Raw genomic sequence first — 21,675 nt, 5'->3', positions numbered from 1 at the left:
TCTGTCTTTCAAGCAGCTGTGAACATCTCCTAATTAGATAAATTACTTTGTAGTGGGCAGAGCCACAAAACAGGAGGTGCTGGTTAAATTAAAGGGGAAAAATAGAAAAATCCATTCTCTGAAATGGAATGCCCCACTGCTTTATGACTATTACTGTTGTAAGGTTTTACATTTAAGTACCTGAGGTTTAAAATTAAATGTCTAATATAATTTGGCACTGGTAACATGAAGCCTCTGACTGCCCTCAGAGAAAATCTAGACAGCATAGTGCAGTGTTTCAAATTGCTGTCCGCTGGATAGTGAGCGGATCGTGCGACGGGCTCACTACTTAGCTAAATACCTCCTGCTGTTCAGCATAATCTTAAATGCAGTAACATATTTGCCTTAAAAACTCAGAAATTTAAAAAGACTGCTCCAGCAGCACATGAAAAATTAATTCTTTTTACATTTTTTTTCTTACTCTTGTAAGTACTTGACAGAAGTAATTTTAGCAGCAAGAGAGAATAAAAACTGGGGGCAGTAAATCCCTGTCCAGGAACCTCTTGTGTAGTTTCTTTATGGACCCAGAATTGATCTACATGTCAGATCCTGATGTAGTTTAAACTGTTTATCACTCTAATGGCGATAGAGAGACCATGAACATCAACTTATAATCCTCCATGAAAGAAATTGGTGTTTGCAGTCAATGAAGGAGCAGCTTAGCTTTATTGATAGATTCAGAACAATTACTGCTGCTGCAGCTATTGGCTGAGAGGTTTTCCTGGATCACATTGGAAGCCTGCAATTTTTTTTCTTTGATAAATCGTTTCTGTGATGGATCTTTTTTTTTTTTCCACCCAGAATTATCTGTAGTTGCTCTCTGCTGGGGAATAAGAGGGTTGTCTGGACTCAGGGAAGCCATTCAGAACCTGTTCAAGTGTTGAGGTTTGGTTCGAGAATAGGCATCTGCATGGTTTCTCCTCTGATAATTTGACTCTTATTTCAGACATTCCTTTTCTTCTGCACATTTTCCTAGCTAGGAAAACCAGGACTGTTGTGATAAATCGAGAAAAAGCTGGCCAGGAGTACTGTTGTGAGCCTTTTCAAGCTTGAGTACAAATTGTAGTGTTTTTCTAATGGAAAACAGAGTAATATTCAGTGGTGATCTTGCTGCCACTAATAAAAGAGAGCGCAGCTTGTTCTACAGTCTTTACAATTTGTTGCATCTCGAAAGAACTTGAGAGACTGATCCTCACACTTAACCTCAGACCTTGCTTTTTTTGATGGAAGCAACCACAGCCAACTGTATTGCAAAAAAAAATAAGCTCATGAGACTTTATTCATCAAAGACCTGAGGATATCATTTCCTTCCTGGGGATCTTATTACTGTCTACAACTACCTGAAGGGGCATTGTAGCCAGGTGGGGGGTGGCCTCTTCTCCCAGGCAACCAGCAATAGAACAAGGGGACACAGTCTCAAGTTGTGCCAGGGTAGGTATAGGCTGGATATTAGGAAGAAGTTCTTCACAGAGAGAGTGATTTCCCATTGGAATGGGCTGCCCAGGGAGGTGGTGGAGGCACCGTCCCTGGGGGTCTTCAAGAAAAGACTGGATGAGGCACTTAGTGCCATGGTCTAGTTGATTGGTTAGGGCTGGGTGCTAGGTTGGACTGGATGATGTTGGAGGTCTCTTCCAACCTGGTTGATTCTGTGATTCTATGATGAAGTGAGTTGTTCATTGTCCATTTAAATGTCAGGTTTTATCGTTTGGCTTCTGTAACTGTACCCTGAGACTATCAGAGGGAAGAATTTCTTCCTTGAAGTTAAAATCAGAAGTTCTGAAATAGTGCTGCAAACAGCAGTTTGCATGGGACAGGGATTTCTTTCCTCTGGACTTGTAAATTGTCATTTGAATTCTAGCATGATATAAAATCCTGCAGTAAATCAGATATCTGTTTAAATATCATCCACTTAGGCTTTATCACTGTACAATTGCTTGTACGGGCCATTTGAGCTCAGCTGTAATTTATGTAAGTTGTAATACCTGGTGTCTTTGGAGTTTCTAACAGTTTGGTGTTAGGGTTTATTAATGTAAAATTGAGTTCTCACTCTGCCATGAGGTATGAGAGGTCATTGGAGTGCTTCTATTAATGCAGACCTTAAAACTTGCCTTACTTTCCTGACCGTAAACACTTGTGATGATTAAATGGAGTCATCTGCTCTATGTTGAAAAAGAAAATCATTCAACTTCTGATGGTCATAACACTTTTTCAAAAGTCAGCTGGAAAACATAATTTAATGTTGGAATTGAATAGGCAAGTTTTTGACTAGGATAAATGGTAGCATTTCAGAGAGAAGTACACAATTTCAAAGTTGTTTACGTGCATAGAGAAGGTTTCATTTGTAAGAGCTTTTTCCTTGTTTTTGAAAAGTAAATCATTACTGGAGAGCAAATGTATTTTCTTTTTCCTAGCTGCTTCAGAGCTACCATGGGGTTTCCTGCAATTCCTGATTTTTAGTGCTGTAAGATTTGGCATGTAGAAGACAGTTTATGTGTAAATATTTTAAGAGAGTCCAGTGCAGGGTCACAAAAAATATTAAGGAAGTTAAGTGTCTTCCTCATGAGGAGAGACTGAGGGAACTGGAGCTTTTAGCTTGCAGAGGAGATGACTGAGGGATGATCTCATTCATGTTTATAAATATGTGAGGTGTGAGAGCCAGGAGGATGGAGCCAGGCTCTGCTCGGTGATGCCCAGTGACAGGACAAGGGGCAATGGGTGACAGTTCAGGCACAGGAAGTTTCAAGTAAACACGAGGAGAAATTTTTTCACTGTGACGATGACAGGACACTGGAACAGGCTGCCATGGAGGGTTGTGGACTCTCCCTCTCTGGAGATATCAAAAACCTGCATGGATGCATTCCTGTGTGATCTGCTCTAGGTGATCCTGCTCTGGCAGGGGGGCTGGACCAGATGATCTTTGAGGTCCCTTCCAGCCCCTGATATTCTGTGATTCCTATTCTTAAAGTTGCCTTTAAGAATAGGAAGGGAAAGAGAGCATTCACCTACTTTTCATACCCTTTTGTGATCAGTGAACAAATTGCTTCTGCAAATACTTCCAGAGGGAAATTTTGTCAGTCCTGCCAGGTAGACTCTGATAAGAACAACTTATTATTGCCTTTGCTTTCTAAACAGCCTGACATACCTTAGGGAACCCTGGGTTACAGAGTACCACTTTATAGCAGTTTCTGGAAAATGACCCCTTTCAGCATGAGGATGCATAGTCAAAAACTTCCTGGTATTGATGCTGAGTTGACATCCTTGAAAAACTTTTACCTGTAGTAGCCTAATCAGACAGAAGTATTAAAAATTATTCTATGCAGTAGTGTCTGGACTCCCACCAGTGTGGTGTCTGTGTCTTTACTCAGTTAAGAAATGGAGCAGGAAACATATTTTCTCAGAATTTTTGGAGCTGCTTCTTTTTGACTAATAATAGATGGCAAGAACTATACTGCAGAGCTTCAGATTCTAGGTTGATTTGAATATATACAGGCAGAGGAGCAGTTTCAAAGCCTATGACTCCCCGAAATAATGCAAGGCCTGCAGGACAGTGACTGTTGGGGGGGGGGGGGGGGTGTGTGACAAATAAGGTCCATGTTGATCTTGAACCTCATTCTTGGTTTCAAACAAATTACAAGTTGCTGCTCCTATTTTTTTCCCAGACAAGATGCTGGGCCATCTTATCTAGATGATTGTCCTTGTCTGTGCTTTTCCCAAGAAACACTGGACCACATCATCCTTGAGGTCCCTTCCAGCCTGGTATTCTATGAATATCCCTTTTTTATTTTCACAATTAATGAAATATGCCAAATTGTCCCAGAAATCTGCCAGCACCAACTCATTTGGACTGTAAGTTTAGCAGTTTTCTCTTGTGCAAATTTCATTGTATCTGAGCATTTCATGTCTCCTCCTGCATTCTCACCATAATGTATATGAGGTAAAGCTCTTGGTGCCTTCATGGACACCAGACTCTTGCAGCTAGGTGTTCTGCTATGTTATTCTCATATTTGTGTCATTCTTTGGGGTTTTTTACAATGTGACAAAGAGGAGGGTAAGTTATCTGAGAAGGGTTTCACAGCCTTAAAGTAAATGATGCTTTCTGGCTCTGTGCTTTTTGAGGAATGTGTTAGCACCCAGAAACAGTAGAATCATAGAGCTGGAAAAGACTTTTCAGACCAAGTCCAACCATTAACCCAGCACTGTCAAGTCCACCACCAAGCTGTGTCCCTAAATGCCACATCTACACATCTTCTAAATCCCCCCAGAGATGGTGACTCCACTGCTTCCCTGGGCAGCCTGTTCCAGTGCTTGGCAATCCTTATAGTGTTTCTTAATGCCAAATCTAAACCTTCTCTGGCACCACTTGAGGCAATTTCCTCTTGCTAATATTTCAGTGGGACCCAATGCTTACCTAACATTCCGTGTTATAGATCAGAAGAATCTCAATTGAAGGAGAGACTTTAGGATTGCCTTTCAAGGGGAGATTACTCCCAGGTTCAAAATATACAGGCACATATCCTGTCTTCTCTAGGTACATGTATGTTGCCAGAATAATGGGGAAAACTTGTCCTGTCACACAGGTAAAGAGCACTGTGAGGTGTTCCTGAAATTCTGCCCAATGTGCCACATTGGAAAAGTAATCAAGGGATGGAACCTTTGCCATCTGCTACCTTTGTGCAATATGGTTCAAATGCCACTGGCTTGCTTACTCCTCTCAGTACGCCTTTTCTCCAGGTCATCCAAGCTATGAGTTGCAGCCCAGTCAGTGCCAAACTGCAGATGAGCCATTGCCACTTGGTCCCAGTGAGCTTTACATCCAGCAGAGAACACATTGCTTCATTGCAAGCTAAAAGATAGAGACATGAAAGCAGTTCTTCAGTTTGTGTCCAAGGTGAAGGGGGCAGATGGCACCAATATAAACCTCTGAGGCTTGAACTGAGCTGTTGTGGTGTTGGTTTAAGGAGGACTCTGGGCACCTGGGCATTTCTGCACAACTTTGATTTTCAACAAAGTCCTTCTATGCTTTACCTAGTGCTGCTGTTTAAATCCTGAGCTATATGATGTGGATTTTTGCAGTTCTATGGTTCTCCAGAAAGACATCTGCTTTTCTTGTTTAAGATCCTCCTCTTACTGCTCTCCCCCTCCCCCTGATTAAAATAAAGAGAATTATTGCATTCAGCAATTAAATCTTGCACTTGGTTCCAAAATGGCGAGGAATGTGAGTTTTCATCTTCTGATAATTTGACATTGGCAACCTCATGCTCATCTTAATCTTGTTCACAGCCTGTGGTGCCAAATGTCTGTCAGTAAATTGTTTATGTGACTAAATTAAGTTTTTGAGTGGAACTATAAAGCTTTGTTTTTCCAAGCATTTACTTATGGATGCTTTAGAGCATATTTTGCTTTTAGTTTCACCTAAAATTTAAATTGAAAGAGGAAAGCATGTAGCATGTTCCTTATAATAGGGAAAACCAAATTTTTATGCTAGCTGCTGATGTTGATTAATCTGACGTGATTGTCTCTCCATGTTCAATAGATCAGTGCTTTTTGTGCCTATAGCTCAGTTTGGTTGTTGCACCCTCCCCGTTTGTATCCACTCACAATAAAAGAGAAAAAAAACAAGCAACTCCAACCAAAGCACTTCATTATGGAGCGTAAACTTCAGCCTGACAGGGTAGTGGAAATAGTGACTCTTCCCTTTATTATGTCTTCAGTCTGGTGCCTGGGAGATGCTCTCTGTTCCCAACCTTTCAGGCACAGAGTTAGTATGTTGCAGAACACCGCTCCTGGTATTTAACTGCTGCTGAAAGTCAGGTACTTGTCAAGCAGAGAAAGTGGATACCTGGCACCGATATCACTAGCAACAGGGCACCTTTAACTTCAGGTTGTGTTTTAAAATATATATGTATCTATTTCCACAGTTGTCTGTCTCCTTGTCTAACTTCAGCTGCAAGCTGGTTCTCTTTATCTCAGATGTTTGACATTTGACAGATCCAGGGCTTAGAAGTCTGTAAAATATATTCTGTTCTCCGTTTCTGTGTTAGTATGTATCAAAATGGAAGGGTTAATACTGAAGGTGATTGTGGCACTGTTCAAAGTGGATTCTTCATCAGGGAGGCCATCCTGTAATCCCATTTGTATAAAAGCATAGTTTAATCTTTCAAATAATTACTTTTCCTGTATGTTTGTAGTTGAAGATTGCTTTAGTCTTAAATGTTTGTGGTTTGGAATGAATTTCGGTGTGATGCTTCTTGACAGGTCAGTCAGCAGATAGTTGGAGATAGAGAATCAGCTGTGATTGTTTTTCCCAGTAACTCAGAAATAAGTGTGACCTTATGGTCTTAAGACTGCTTGAATAGTAGCTGAGACAGGAGGACAGGGACTGCGTTCAGCAGCAGCAGAAAAATGAGTCTTCTGGCATTAGCTGTTAAAAGCTGAAGAGTTGTGTTTGCTGTGGAGTGTGCCTGCATTCAGGAGAGATGTATCTTGATAAATCCTAATTGCAAGGAAGTAAGTACACAGGCTGGATTCATACAATTTCCTACAGGAGTTTCTGAATTTTGAAAAATGCAGTCGTGCTTACAGAGAATAATGTAAATTTGGAGACACATTTCCAAGTAAAGGTAAAGTAAAGCCATATTACTGTAAGAGCCAAGTGTAATATTTTACAGTGAACTCTTCTGATTCAAATAATGTCTAAAAATTTCCTAAGCCAAATGTATTCCATACTTAAGGACCTTTTAAGTGAGACTTAAGGAAGAAAAATCAATTAACTTCCCAGATCACTAGAGTTTTCTTTTTCTTGGCCTTTTTTATCTGTGTTTTAGTAATCTTAAATTTATATAAGAATAATATACATTCTAAATTTAGGTATTTAATAATGTTTTAAACGCATTCAAAGTTCAGATATTTAGTAATGTTTTAAACACGCAGTTGAGATGGTCAAATGTGTATGTAGTCAACATTGGAGTAATCAATGATGTCAGAATTTCTTCTTTTTATACCCATACTTTGGAATTTCAAGTGGATGTTTCTGATAATTAGATTTCATGTCCAGAAGCATACTGCTTTGTTTTGTCAGGTTCTGGACAAAGTGAGTGCAAGAAACACAAACAAGGCTTTTGTTTCTTCTCCGGTTTAATGAAGTTTCTGTTTCAATTAACATGAGAGCAGTTGTCTCGTCAAGCATGTCTGTTTGCAGGCTCGGTTTCTTTCCAGCCCAGATCACAGAGCATGGGGTACAGGGATGTTGTGTATATGTTACCTATGGAATCTAACACTTCAAAGCTTCTTCACAGCGAATACACTTCAAGGAGTGAAAGAAGCCTCTGTTAAATTCGATACGCAACTCTTTCACAACCTGCTGATTGTTGGGGGACAGCTGAAGCACAGAGACCTGGCCTTCCTGCAGGTGGAAGAGCATCTCCTTTCAAGTCTCTGGGCTCTTCATTTGTTTCAGTTGATCTCATCCCTTAATTCAACAATGGTGTGTGCCACCCACAGTCCGGGTCGATGAGGAGTATCCAGATTACAGGTCTCTCTAGGCAAGTGGCTTTTCTGATTCATGGATTTTGTGAGAGCAAAAGAAGGGCCCTGACATGAGTCTGAGGGTGATCTAACCCTCAGAAGAACTGTTAAGAGCTAGAAAGAATGCTTGATTACATTTAAAATACAAAGCAAGTTTGTCAATGTCAGTTATATCATCTGACACCCGTAAAAGGCAAAGACATAGCTTTATGGTAAGAGCTTTACTTTTCAGCTCTAGGTTTCTGCAATAGAAAAATGTTTGGGTTTGCCTTTGATTAATAGTATCTTTACTGGTACTTCCATCATTTCTTTTGCTATCTGATGCTTGGTGCTCATGGCATGTGTTACCAGGAAGGTCTAAGCTTTTTCCTGGCTAGCATGATGCAATTAACTGCTTGTTTACAATACAGCAGCTACTCTGCTTTGATTGGAAAATGTAAATAATGAGATTATCTTGATTTATTGCTTTTTTCCAAAGCACTGATGCTAGGGCTTGTCACTGAAGTCCCATGGACTGACAGTGGAGACTTTCTTAACCTCATCTCAGTTACCAGCGAGTGGCTTTGATGCTTGAAGTTATCCGCAGGTTACGCAGAGTGAAGGTAAAAGTAAGTAAGAGACAAGAGGCATCTTTATGGCTCTGAACATTTCTTTGATGAGTCAGTTCCTCTTTTCCATCTTACTTTGCCTGTCTTGAAAGACAAGGTAAATATTTTAGTAGGAAATGGTTCAGTAAGGCATACATTCATTATTTTCCAAGTGCCTTGAGACCTCAAGACTTTATTTCAAAGCAAAACATTGCTAAATGACTTTTTTTTAATTAGAAGACAATGCTGATCATTATATCAGGGTGCAGCTCTGTCCCCCACCTTGTGTGATTGAGGTGAGTTTATTATGCACATCCTTTTGACCAAGGATGTAAAATATGTTTGTCAAACAATGTTCTGTCTGTCCTTGATGACTATGTAGCTTGTTCATCCAAAATTTTAATGGTACTCCAAGCATTTACGTTTTTGCAGATCACCATTACCTGGGATGTCTTGATGTGTTTAATGGGTCCAGCATGCTGCAGTTGGTAACTAGTCTTGAACTGTCTGATTATTTGTCTGGTTCCAAAAGTAGCAGACAAGCTAACCAATGCATGACCTGGAACTGAACCAGCAGGTACTGCCCTAAAACCATTTCATGGCCGTACAGTTTGTCTTTAAAAGAACCACCCATCTTCTTTCTCCTCATGGGGTGGCTAAGAACTGGTTACCTGAAATTAATCCTCATAACTAGCTGCCTTCTGTAATATTCCTCACCTCTTCATTTGGTATGAACTTGATGGCCAGGAGAAGCAATGCCCATAGCATTATACACCCAGTTTGTAGCAATTCAGGGTGACACCATGTAAGAATCACATCTTTTCAACAGATCTGATGCTGCCCAGTGAAAACATTATGCCAGAAGAATTAGAGGCATCCCTTATACATATAGACTGTAGCTCTGTACAGCAGGAGCCACAGAGTTAGTTTGCCTTGGGATGTGGTGGTATCCTACAACATGTGAGACTTGCATCTCGTTCTGGTTTGTTGTCCTTACGTATTCAAATAACTTGTCATGCTTGATCTTTCCACAGGGTATGTGGTACAAAGGAGACAAATCCAAAGATGCATCTGTCTAATGAAGCATAAGATAAATTAGCAAACTACCTTAACTCAGGGGAGGAGTTTATAATATCTCTGCCCCTGACCTAAATCTGCTTTAGGCAGAGGAGAGATTAGCATCTTGATCCTGGTTCATGTTCTGAGGCTTGCAGGTCCTCAGAAATGCAGTTAGTCTTTGCTTGTCACCATATTGGCAGCACAGGAGGGTCACTTAGAAATAGATTCTTTCCTCTCCTTGCGTCAGATGGCAAATTCCTTCCTTACTGCAAGGAGCTTACTTCATAGATAGCTTTGAAAGGGAGTTAACAGTACAAGGTTGACATCTTTTCTTGCTAGCAATATTTCAATATTTAGGGAGCAGGGTGGTGTTTTGCTATCACTGCAATATGATGCTCCTTGTGAGGGAAAACACAGTGAGCAATATGCTTCTGTGGGTTTTTTTAAACACTGTTTTTGCTTTCATGCTTCCTTTAAAATAGCCAGACACTGTGCAGTAGTAGGAAATGAGCTAGAGGTAACTGTCTTTCCTTTAGATAAGGGAGATTGTAACAAGGGTCTTGCTATCTCTGTGATTTTTGAAGCCAGTCCTTCCAATATCTGTGCCTTACTCTCATGAGGCTGAGTTTCTCTCACAAGTCTGTGGATGATGTCCCTCACTTGTCACAAAGTACCTTATTAGGCTGCTGAGTGGAAATGATCCTGTCATGCCAAACATGCCTTCACGTCTGCTTTGCTCGAGGCGTGCTAGCACGTATCAAAAGTCAGACCCTCCAAAACCAGGAAGATCCTTTTCTTTTTTTTTTTTGTCAAGAAGGAAGTTTTGTTTTTCTTATTTAATTGAAATTGCTATTAGAGGGAAAGAGGCAGTAACTGCAGCATTCAGTGGGGCTTTCTGTACATGACAGGATAGCTTTGTGATTTACAGGCTCTAGGCACAAGGCTGGAAAATGTAGACGCTGTGGAAAGAGAATACTCCTGAGGCTCTTTCATCTCCATCCCCCAGTTCTGCTCAGAGCTTCCTTTTAATTTCATTCAGTGCAGCAGGTTAATTTAAGCCCTGTATAGTTGAGTGTCCGAGCTGAATTTAGCTAAATGATGACCGGATGTGCCTAATTCCTGCCAAAGGTGTGAGCTTTGTGTACTTTAAAACCTTCTGACTTTGTCTGTAGGCTGTAATCTTGTGCCTCCCTTTCTCCCTCACTCGTGAGTGTTTATTATCATCTGCAGACTTCTGCCAAACTGCAGTTTTGACAGGATTTTAATGTCAGTCCCATACATCCATGCCTGACTCCAGCCTTCTGCAGTCATTGTGCAACTGCAGCATCCCTTTAACTTTGGTTTGAGGCAGAGGAGGAATATAAAGAACTTGATAGAACATTTATGGTAATAGCTGTAAAGGGAAGCTGTAGAGCATTGGATTTCACAGCCAGAAAAATCTCAGCTCGGGGAAATGGGTCTGAAATACAACTACAGATGGTTTTAGTCTATTGCTTCCCCTGTTTAAATAAAAGGATTGCTTTTTTCGCCTCTATTTAAAACACATGTGTAGAAGATGAAAGTGTCCAGCTATTTTTTTATTATTCAGTCCACCAGCTACCCACATCTTTGCCTTATTTCATTTCAACACTAATGGCACAGTAAAAGTTCTGAAACACCCTCTTTGGATTCAACCTTCCTTGGGTCGTGGCAAAGATTCCTGCTGCAGTCAGAGCTGTTGCTGTTGTTTTCGTCATCAGCGCTTTCTTTTTGCTCTTGAACCTGGTGCTACTAATTGTGTTGCTGCTTCTGCTCTTTAATTGATCCCATTCACCAGTCCCGCTTTTGTAACGTCTGAGTCCTTGTCACTTTGGCAAATCAAAAACCCAAATTAATCAATCTCCAGCCACTTGAGAATAAGGCTGCGTTGGGGAGCTGGGCTTGACAAAAAAGTCTAATTTCACTTTGAAAGCCTGTTGGAAAATTTTAACAAGAAGATGCAAGAAAAATGTAAACCAGATCAAGCCTGACTTTGGTCTGTGGAGAATAGTGTCACCTGTTGAGTTTGTTTCAAGTTTTTGTAAATAGGTGATTTGACAAAAATATGAAATAAATCAAAAGGCATGAAGATAGAAGAGGTCAGAATAGTCTTGTTCCACTGTGGATGGTTACACAGGAGAGGGGGTTGTGTGTGCATGAGAGAGAATAGGAGCCGTGGGCCAAAGATGAAGCTCCGCGCTCAGATTTTTGTATCTGAGCCTTTGTGCTGTGCTATTCCCATACCTTATATGTTGCCTCTTTTCCTCATGCTTTTTGCACCTCCAACTCCTTTATCCTGGCCTGGACCACTCATGTATTGTCCCTCATTTTCTTTATGTCCTTGATTCCTATGCTGCTGTGCGGGCACTGCAAGAGGTGAAGAACGGGCTGCAGTCCAAATCTCAGGCATGCTCTGAGCAGATGCTTGGGAGTACGGGATGCGAGTTGGTAGTTGTACTGTGCTAGGGGCACCGAGGCATCACAGGCTGGATTTAAACTGGACTTCTTACCCTTTTCAAATCCAGGAGCTACATCCTTGGAGGATGTAAATGGAGTTATCTTTGAGATCCATTTGTGGAGCATGTGTGGCTTACAAATAATAAAACTGTAAAGATAGAAGAAATGGGACCTGTGCAGGATGTTACCTTTTACAAACACAGTAAGAAGATATCAAATGTGTTTCAGATGGCAAATAGAGCACACTACAACAGCCCTTGAGACCCCTTTTAGAAGGATTGAGTGGTTTCTTCTTTCATTTGATGTTCCATCTCATAATTATGACTTGTCATTGCAGACAACAAACTTCTTCCTTTCTGCTTCTCATTTCTCCTACCAGAACTTGTAAATGTCTCAAGGGAAGAGACAGACATGAGACTTGCTTTCTGGAATTAAAACTGCATTGGCTTTTTTGGCTTGTAATTTCTAGCAAGTGATGCTTGGATTCAAAGTAGCAGAATCTTTCTCTTGTCCCATGTGTCACACACCTATGGAGAAAAATTACTGCACTGACAACAGAGTTGTTAAGTTTTTAATACCCCATCTCTTGATAACTTAAGGGGGTGGTTACCAAGTGTCACTTGTTGCTCCCAAGCATGGAATGAACTACTGCATAGTTTTAAATGGCCTTAAATAACTTGCACAAATCTAAACTTATCCTCAATATACTCTGAATCGACTGTTTTACTACTTCTTTTCTGGAATGAGCACCTGTACTTTGTCATACTGGCTTGTGTAGAAGCTCTCCTCTCCCTTGGTTTAAGCTTGGCATTATTTCATGGCCCTGCAAAGACAGAACCTCAGTTTTTGATGGGGAATGCATTTTCTTGTTGGTACTGAAAATCACTGAACACAGGTGAAATTGGAGCAGCCTCCTCATCACATTGTGAATGTGCTGAGGTAAACTGCAAGGGTGCGGCTTGTGTTAGCTCTGGCAGCAGAGAGGAGTTAATTGCACTGGGGAAAGCCAAGAGGAAGGAAGGCTGAGTGTTTGCTGGGGGAGGACATGGAGATCTAGCTCACTTCTGTACATTGCAGGGAGCAGTAGGTGTAGGCCAGAGCACAATGATGCTCCGTTTTGAAGGAGAAGACATTTTTCATCAGCATGTTGCTGTGCATCACTCAGAAACACGGCTTAGCAGTTAGAGAACCGAGGTTGTGCTGGTCAGGACAACCCCAGCTACGTGACAAGGGGAGAGTTTTGTCCTTAACGTTGTACAATATAGATATAGACCCTGCAAATGATGACCATCATCAAGGAAAGCTGTCCGTACAGTCCCATCAAAAACCGCAAAGCTAATGATGGGCTGGGCAGATAATCGTGGGAGAGTTAATTGTAAGGTTCGATATGGCATCTTGTCAGCAGAGATAAGTTGTCACGTTTTCCACTTGAGCTGAAACTAAATGATTGTAAAATAAGTTATGAGTGTCCTTGGGCCTGTCTGCCAGAATGATGGCTAAGAATACATTCCTGGCCCATCAGTCTCAAGCAGCCCGCTTGATATTTATGCGAACTGAATGTTATTTTATTCCCCCTCTAGTCATGCTTGTCAGCTTCCCGAGTGAAAAGTGAAACTGCTTCTTTGACTCATACTTCAAGTATTGAAGCTCGGAGAGGCTGCAGATTGTTATTATTATTACTAGTATTATATATTTTTTCGGGTGTGCGTTGAACATTGATGCCCGATTGGGAAGAACTAATGGCTGACATTGAGCGCGCGGGATGGCTGCAAAACAGCCCATCCCAAGCCACTGAAACGCATCTTATGAGTTCCAGTGCCTCTGTCAAAGCTGGTTTAGATGTGGAGTAATGAGGCGCTTGCTTTTTTAATTTGGCATGCCTTTTTCCTTGCCTTTTCCACCCCTGCCCACCCCCACACCCCCCTCCCTTTTTTTTTTTAATATATATTTAATAGTCCTGGCAGTGGTCGTCTGTTCTCAGGCGTAGTAATTGATACAAAATAAAATGCATTATTTGTATTCAGTCAGGAGTATGAAATTGCATTCAGCGGGCTGAAGCCTGAACTCATTTACAGTTTTCCGAAGCTGGGCTTTCAGGAGCCCTCTTTTCAATTTGAAGAATACCTTGTCAGGCAAGAGGAGTAGTGGGAAATGGGAAAGCACAGCGTGCAAGCCCAGCGCCTTTTGATTGCTCATATTTTAAACGGGACGAATGTTAAATAACTTCCATCTTCAAAGGGTGGTCTCCGAAACCAGGAATACAGGACATTAATACACCAACAATATCAGCTCAGCACCTGTTTATGAGCAGCTCGAGTTTCTTCTCTGGTTGAGGGGGAGGGAAAGCTTCAGGCTCTTCACTTGAGAGCCATTTGACCCAAGGACAGCAGGTGATTACCTGGAAAGGGCTGTGGATCGCGAGGATTACCATAGGAGGTTAATGCTTCAGCTCCCCAACACAAGCAGTTGGGCTGTACGTGTATAGGTGTCCTCGTTTTTCAGAGCTCACAAGCAGGTTTTGGTGGTGAAATTTATAGCTTGCAAATTAGACTAAGCTGCACTTAGTGGATCTACCTTAATATTTTTTAACCAGGATCCTGATGAAAAATATATTCAACTCTTTTGTGTCAGGATGTGATTTCTTCACCATTTTATGGGTTCGATGCTAGAGTCAGAGACCATGATGAACACAGCCTTTGTACAACCACCTCAGGGACCAAAGTACTTCGTGGCGTGTGTCACTGTCACAAATATGTGAAACAAGCTTTGTGAAAGGCATGGGAGTGAGTGGTAGAGCTGAGCTGTTTTGTCCTGGATTTTTTCTTTCTTTTTTTCTCCTCTGGAGTAAAATGGGATCATTCTTTTTAAAGTGAAAGCCGAGAAGGAGGCCTGTCTGGGTGCCACTTGCTTCATCTCTCCTAAGGGGAAAAAGTGAAGCCTTTTCGGAGTTTGTGTTAGATGTGAGACAGCCTTCTTGGCTGGTGCATTCTCTGGGATCTCTTCATGAGGCTTACACGTTTTTCTGGATATCACAAATGAAAGTAAGCAAGGCACAGTTTTGGTACCCTATGGCAGAATTTGTCACTACAGCCAGGCCACTTCTTGCAGTGCCTGGCTCTGTGGCTGGCCTGTCTCTCACCATAATTTTCATGTTATTGCTGCTAAGAAGGGGTTTTGTGGGTTTTCTTTTTCTTCTTTTTGAGTATCCCTGGTAGGAAACCCTAAATCTTGAGCTGGAGAGAAAAATCTCTAGCATAACCATCAGCAGCTTTGGCCATGCCTCACTACTGCTGGCATCTTCTTTAGCATCTTCTCTCCTTTCGGCAGCAAGGAGCCAAAGTTATCTGCATCCCCTTTGCCAAGAGCACACTGAGCACTGGCAAAGGATCCTCATCAGGATTTGCCTTCCTTTTCACCCAGAGAGGTGGCAGACCTTTGCAGGGTACCCTCTTCAAGCAGGTCTTGGTCAAACACTTAAAACCTCCTGTACAGATGTACATTAAATAAATTCACATGATGATTCCCTTTTGGGGTTAAATACTTAATGATAGGTTTCAAAATAGTGGACATAGGGGAAAGAGCAAACATCTTTCATAAAACCTATGTTTGATTTAGTCTCTATTGCCAGGCAATTAGCTACATAATTTATCCTCCATTAATAAGCTGCAGCACAACTGTGCTTAGTGGGTCATTAGTAAGTAAACTTCATTAGGGGAAAAAAAAAAGGAAGCTAACCCCAAAATTAGTGTTTCTTTGTCAAATGGGCAACTGTATGAGATTTTAACTGCTCTAAAAATCCAAAGTTGCTTTTTAAACAGTCTCTGACTGGATATTTTCCTGACTTTATCTTGCACGCTATCCTGGTACTGTGTTTATGTGCAATGTGATATCTAACCAAGATCTTGGGGGCAGCTTTGCTTAGCATGCTGGCAAGCACTCTATAAGGTATTAGGCTTTTTTTTTTTCTTTTAATATACACCCCAAAAAATAGTAGAAATGCATTTGGCACTAATTCTAACTAAAAGATTGGTTGCAGTTATACTAACATGGTAGTATCTATCTTGGAGGAGATATACTGGACTAAGGTTGCTTCAGTATTTGCTATGTGAAAGGACCCAGGTGGCGAGTGAAAGTTCAAGTGTGTCTTCCTACCCTGCTTCAAACTAGCACAGTAGTGTTAAATGTTGTGGTTACATGTTTCTTGACTGAAAAAGAGCAGAACTAGTCAAAGAGACGGTGTTTGTTATTACCAGCCATTACATGGACCTAAGGGAGGGACTGTTTGGTTTCTGATTATGAGGGACTGTTTGGTTTCTGATTATAAGAGGGAAAAATCATCAACCTTTAATTTTGAGTTGACTGAGCTAATTGGTGATGGAGTGGAGAAAAGGCCTCTGTCATTAGTCCTTAAAATTACTGTATGTGATGCTGCCATGGTTAATACAGTGGGAAACCAAACACACTGAACACAGGATTGTTTTGTCTTCCTTGAGAGCAGGTAGTAAGTGACCCTTTGTCAAACAATATTAATTGTACCAGGCATACATGAGTTACACACCTTGTTTTCCCACCTTTATTGCTGTTACCACCTTTTCTTTGTGTGCCATCTTTAATATTAATGAGAGCAGATAGCATTCAGAGGACCTTGAGATATCTCAGTTCTACTGTGTTTTTAAATGTCTTAGTGTTGCACAAGTTAATTTGAGGGTCAGTAAGATTTTTGAGAGAAAGAGCAATTGGAAATAGTAAAGTGATTTCCCATTGGTTTTTGTCAGTTCCAGCTGGCCTGATTCTAAAATTGATGCAGAGCCACAGGATCACAGGATGTTAGGGCTTGGAAGGGGCCTCCATGGATCATCAAATCATACAATCATAGAAGCAACCAGGTTGGAAGAGACCTCCAAGTTCATCCAGGCCTAAGTCCAACCCCCATGCCAAAGCAGGACCATAGAATCTAGTGTGGGTCACACAGGAACACATCCAGATGGGTATTGAAGGTCTCTGGAGAGGGAGACTCCACAACCTCTCTGGGCAGCCTGTTCCAGTGCTCCGTCACCCTCACAGTAAAGAAGTTCTTCATGTTGAGGTGGAACTTACTGTGCTGTTAGTTCATACCCATTACCCCTTGTCCTAGGGGAGTCCTCTTGGTATTGTGGCACTTCAATCAGAACTTCACCCAAGTTGCTTTTTGTGCATTTCTGGAAAAGTAATGGAGTTAAGCAGCTATTCTGTAGCCTTTGTATGTCAGTGAGCTCAAGAAGTTAACTGCTGATGGGCTAGCAAAAGATGATATCATGGACTCTGGCAGTCATTAATTTATACAGTCTTTTTATTTTTTCTTCCCTTTTCTTTTGTTTTTGTCTTCTCACCAAAATGCAGATACTGGGTTAGGAGATTCTGTGTGTTCAAGCCCAAGTATATCCAGTACGACGAGTCCCAAACTTGATCCACCTCCTTCACCTCATGCCAACAGAAAGAAACACCGCAGGAAGAAAAGCACAAGCAATTTCAAAGCAGATGGTATCTCAGGCACAGCTGAAGGTGAGTTTGCTCTGTGGTGGAAGTCTGAATTTTGGAAATATTGTTCCAAAAAAGGGTTGTCAAGTACAGCTCAACTACAGCATTGTCTTTGCCTACAGAAGGTAAAGAAAATTGTGCTTAAGCAGAGAAATTAAAGATTGGACTTTTGATGATGAAGCTGAGTAATCTGAAGCATCATGGTGGTGAATTCATCTGCTAAAAATATGTTTGGAGCTGATTTATTTTTTTAATAAGTAAAAATGCTTCCCCAAGTTAATAGAGAGCATCATTAGCTGTAAAGCTAAGGAACAGTCATACTTAGAATCATCATAGAATCAACCAGGTTGAGAGAGACCTCCAAGATCATCCAGTCCAACCTATCCCCCAGCCCTAGCCAGTCAACTAGACCATGGCACTAAGTGCCTCATCCAGGCTTTTCTTGAAGACCCCCAGGGACGGTGCCTCCACCACCTCCCTGGGAAGCCCATTCCAATGGCAAATCACTCTCTCTGGAAGAACTTCCTCCTAACATCCAGCCTATACTTTCCCCAGCACAACTTGAGACTGTGTCCCCTTGTTCTGTTGCTGTGAAGTCAAAAAGAAAGAATAAGTCAGGTTCACCTCATAGCTCATACATCATGTTAGAACTTGTGTGCTTTTTCAGAATTATTAAGTCTCATCACTTCTTAGACACATCTTGAGCTCTAGAATCACAAATGCTTCTGGTGCCTGTTACTGTTTGAATATTCAGCTGCTCATGGAAGGATTATGTTACTTGAGGATAAAAAAGAAAAGGGGAGAGTTTAAATGTTTGGGTTCTTTTTTAAGAACCAGAAAGGAAAGGCCAAAAAGAACTTATTTCTTCCTTTAGCTTACTGTTTCCAATGCGAACACTGCTGTACCTGTTCAATGCCCTTCTGAACGGGTAACAATGTGTACAGTAGCCAGATATGATATAAAACATGCTTGTATCTTTAGAAAAGAAGAAAAGAAACATGCTAGGATTCAACCAAAAGAGCTCCAGAAAAAAAGATGAACAAGGATAGTTGGAAAGCTCAGAAACTAGGGAGTCAACATACAAGGAGAGATGAAAAGCAGGGACAATGGAATAACATTGTTGGAAAAGGGGAGTGTTGAGTAAGAAAAAGATGCAATTGTAAGCATTGGAGAGTGAAAAAACAGCTACTTCAGTATCAAAGAGCATTGGGACAAGTTCTGAAAAAAAGGATGACAATTGCAGACAGCTGAGGAGGCATTAAAAATAGATGTAATAATAGTATACAACTGAGAAGGGGCATGTTAACTACTACTTAGTCATCCTTATTTTCCATGTATTTAATTTCTCAATTGCACTTCTATCACGTATGGAATTTATTTCCCAGCTATCTATACAAATCCTTTTTCAAAAGCCATCAGCTTTTTTTTTTTCATGATAGTTCCTGTTGCGTTCTCTTTCCAGTCATTTAACTGTCTTTACTGTTGGTTTCCCCCTAGTTTATGGTCTGAAGTCATGTTTTATTTTAACCTTTCATTTTTAATTTGTCTTTCTCTTTTTTTTTTGTGATAGTCTTTTTTACACCACTTATTTTCATTCCTCAATGGCAAGTTATAGAAGGGATTTTTTAGAGCGCTCAGCATTGATCCGAGACTATTTTGTCAAAGTCAATGTGAATCAAGAGCAGCTGGATATCAGGAGCCTTTGAAAATCTCCAAGTAGTTAATATGTGTATGTTTTCTTTCTCCTGGGGAGATTATTTCCACGAGTCGCTGGAGCCTGTGTCCTGGTCTGCAGGCACAGACTTCTGACCTGCAGCAAGCAATAGGAGATCTGCAGTTGTTTGGCATCTCAGCCCCAAAATCTCTGTTCTGGTTGGAGTGGGGAGTATGTCCTCCTTCATCCTTCTCTGTTTTCCCTTGCTCTTTTTGTCCTTCAGCACTGTAACACATTAACCTGGAAATCTTTTGCGATAACTCAACAAAATTGTCCCCTCTCTTATAAATGGAGTTAAATGCTTTCAGAAGAGCAAGAACTGGCTGACAAGCAGCAAGTAATACATAGGGAGCCTTAAAAGTAGTAGTGAGTTCCAACACTTGCTTCTACCACCTTTGTATCTCTCCAATAGCTCATCAGCTTTCTTTGACCTGCCTTTTCTTAGATGGGCACTCATTTCTGGCTTGGGGCTCACAGCTGTGTCTAGAACAGGCCACAGTGGCTCTTAAATTCTTTATAACATCTCTTGTAAAGTATAACTGAGTGAGAACCATCAACTGGCCACAAGAGCAAAATCACAACTTCCTAGTGTCCTTGCTACATGAGAGGAACTCCACACATCCTTCAGCAGTTAACTAATCTTACTGGCCCTTAAATCCTTAGCAAGATTAGAAGGGAGATTCCCAAGTTAGGACAGTCAGCTTCATCTCTCAGTGGTAACTGAAGGAGAAAGCTCAAAGCATGCTCAAGCTCCCTGTCCTTCTCAGAAGGACATCTAAGAAAAAATAATAACAGTTGTGTATTCCCATGATGTTCTTTCTACCAAGACCCTCGGGCATTGTTTTTCCCATATCCTGGAATGTGGGCACTTGCAACCTTTGTCTGTATCTTCTGATGCTTGTGCTAACATAAACCAGAAGTTATGTTCATTATGTCGAGCTTGGAGTGTTCATTTCTCTGAGCTTGTTGTGGTGCTGAATGTTAGGACTAACTTGGGTCTTGGGACGATATGTGTCACAAACCAGTCTGCTGCTAGTGGGGTGTGTCTGAGATGCCTTGGGCTGTTAAGGGCTTTTCTCCAAGCAGCCAAATGCAGCATTTTCATATCCATCATGCACTTCAGAGGAGTTTTCAGTTCAATAATTCAGCCTTTCCTCGTGAAAACGCTTTCCTTGTTCTCCAGCTCTTGGTCCAATGACCTGAAAGATTTATTTTTTTGGTTTTCTTTCCTCCACACTTGCCATAAGCAAGATTTAAACCCTCAGAAGATTACTGCAGTTTTGAAGACCACAAATCCAAATTAAACTGGATGAGGAAGGTGTTCAGAGAAATGCAAGCTTTGCCTTGGCAGCTTTGACCGAGTGTTTGAGATATGGCAGGTGACTGACTGAAAATGGGGTACAGAAGACTATGGTGATAATTGTGAGAGAACCATATTTTCCTTCCCCTGGAAGTTGTGAGCTCGTTGTGAAAAGGAGAAGGAGGATCCTCCCGCAGTAGCTATTCTCAGAGAGTTACAATGGATCAGAGTTAAATGATTCAGGTAATCGTGGATTTTATGTTTCTTCCTTTGGGTCTAGGCACGTTTCAAGTGTCTGGCTTTCAAACAGAAATTCTGGGTTCCTTCATTTTTGTCTGTAGCAAAGCTTAGGTGTTCAGCGAGGTTTAAATCTGGTCTTCAGCAAACTATAGCATTTTTACTGCACTTTGCAGTCTTTTTTTCTCCTTGAACGTGCCTGCTTTGATCATTGACCTCTGCCCAAGTATTCAGATATCACGATGATGGACACTAGTGAGCCCAGGGTGATTCACTAATTCCAAGGACTGATGCTCATCTCTTTTATGCCCTTCCATAAAGGTCATGCTGATTCTTCTTTCTCCACACTATCTGCACATGCACAGCCCTCTCTTTCTGGGATTGATTCTTTCATCTGACTTGGTTTATCTTTCTCTGGGTTTTCTGTGACAATGGCTTCAGCAACAAAAATACTAAAGCAAGTAAACTGCAGTTGGATGAAAATTAAAATTCAAGTCCTATTTTGGAAGACCTGCTTCTTGTGACATTTTTTCAGCGCAGTGAAACCCGGAGAGAAGTTTTTTAGTTCTCTGTAGAGAACTTGTCACTGAAAAAACTTCTCAGTGTTTTTGAGGGTAACAGCGGGAAGGCTTACATTAGGCAAGGTGCCAGCAACCAGCAGTGTTTTTCCCACCATGCTATCTAAACTTGCTCAGAGCAGGATTATACAGTGCTGTGTTTCAAAGAGAAATAGCTGCTCAGAGCCTGGTATGTTTTGGTACCCTTGTGCTGCTGCAGTTAGTGGAACAGCTAGGAATAGGAAGGCTTTTCAGCTTGAAAACAAGTAGGGAAATTGAAAAGCTTTCTTGGAAATACTCTTCACAGACCTTCCCCAGTATTTTTCTTGCTCTTGTTAGATAATTTTAAAACTTCATGGCTAAAGAAATTGAACCTGCCTGTCCTCAGTCTGTCTCTTGAGATTTTAGGAGCAATAGAAAGCCTGAGGTATGGCCATCTTTCAGCATCAAATCTGGATCATCAATGCTCTGCAGGTGTTTCATTGACTAAGAGCTCTGGCTAACAGTGTCTGAGTTGCTCTCTGCTGTGTGGCCAGTCTGGCTGTGTCCAGGTAGATGGGTGAATCTGCTCCTTTATTCAGGGAGATGTGAGGCAGCTCCAGGCAAGGCACTGCAAATTTGCCTTCTGTCTGGGCAGCACAGGCAAAACAAGCATAGCTCTGTGGT

The 21,675-nt window shown here is 41.3% G+C and overlaps 1 protein-coding gene across 6 annotated transcripts in view; it reads left to right on the top strand.

Annotated features, from left to right (window-relative positions):
* The window catches only part of AGAP1 (ArfGAP with GTPase domain, ankyrin repeat and PH domain 1), a 427,786-nt gene that overhangs the window by 298,346 nt on the left and 107,765 nt on the right, over window positions 1-21,675 (top strand). For all 6 annotated transcript variants that reach the window (XM_064159654.1, XM_064159634.1, XM_064159617.1 and 3 more), the window contains one exon: window positions 17,064-17,225. In XM_064159654.1, the coding sequence (XP_064015724.1) occupies window positions 17,064-17,225 (162 nt within the window). The remainder of the gene's footprint in view (window positions 1-17,063; window positions 17,226-21,675) is intronic.

The sequence above is a fragment of the Pogoniulus pusillus genome, chromosome 2 (assembly GCF_015220805.1).
Source record: "Pogoniulus pusillus isolate bPogPus1 chromosome 2, bPogPus1.pri, whole genome shotgun sequence".
Lineage (NCBI taxonomy): Eukaryota > Metazoa > Chordata > Aves > Piciformes > Lybiidae > Pogoniulus > Pogoniulus pusillus.
The sequence above is the reverse complement of the archived record's forward strand: the minus strand, read 5'-3'. Positions and strand labels throughout refer to the sequence as shown.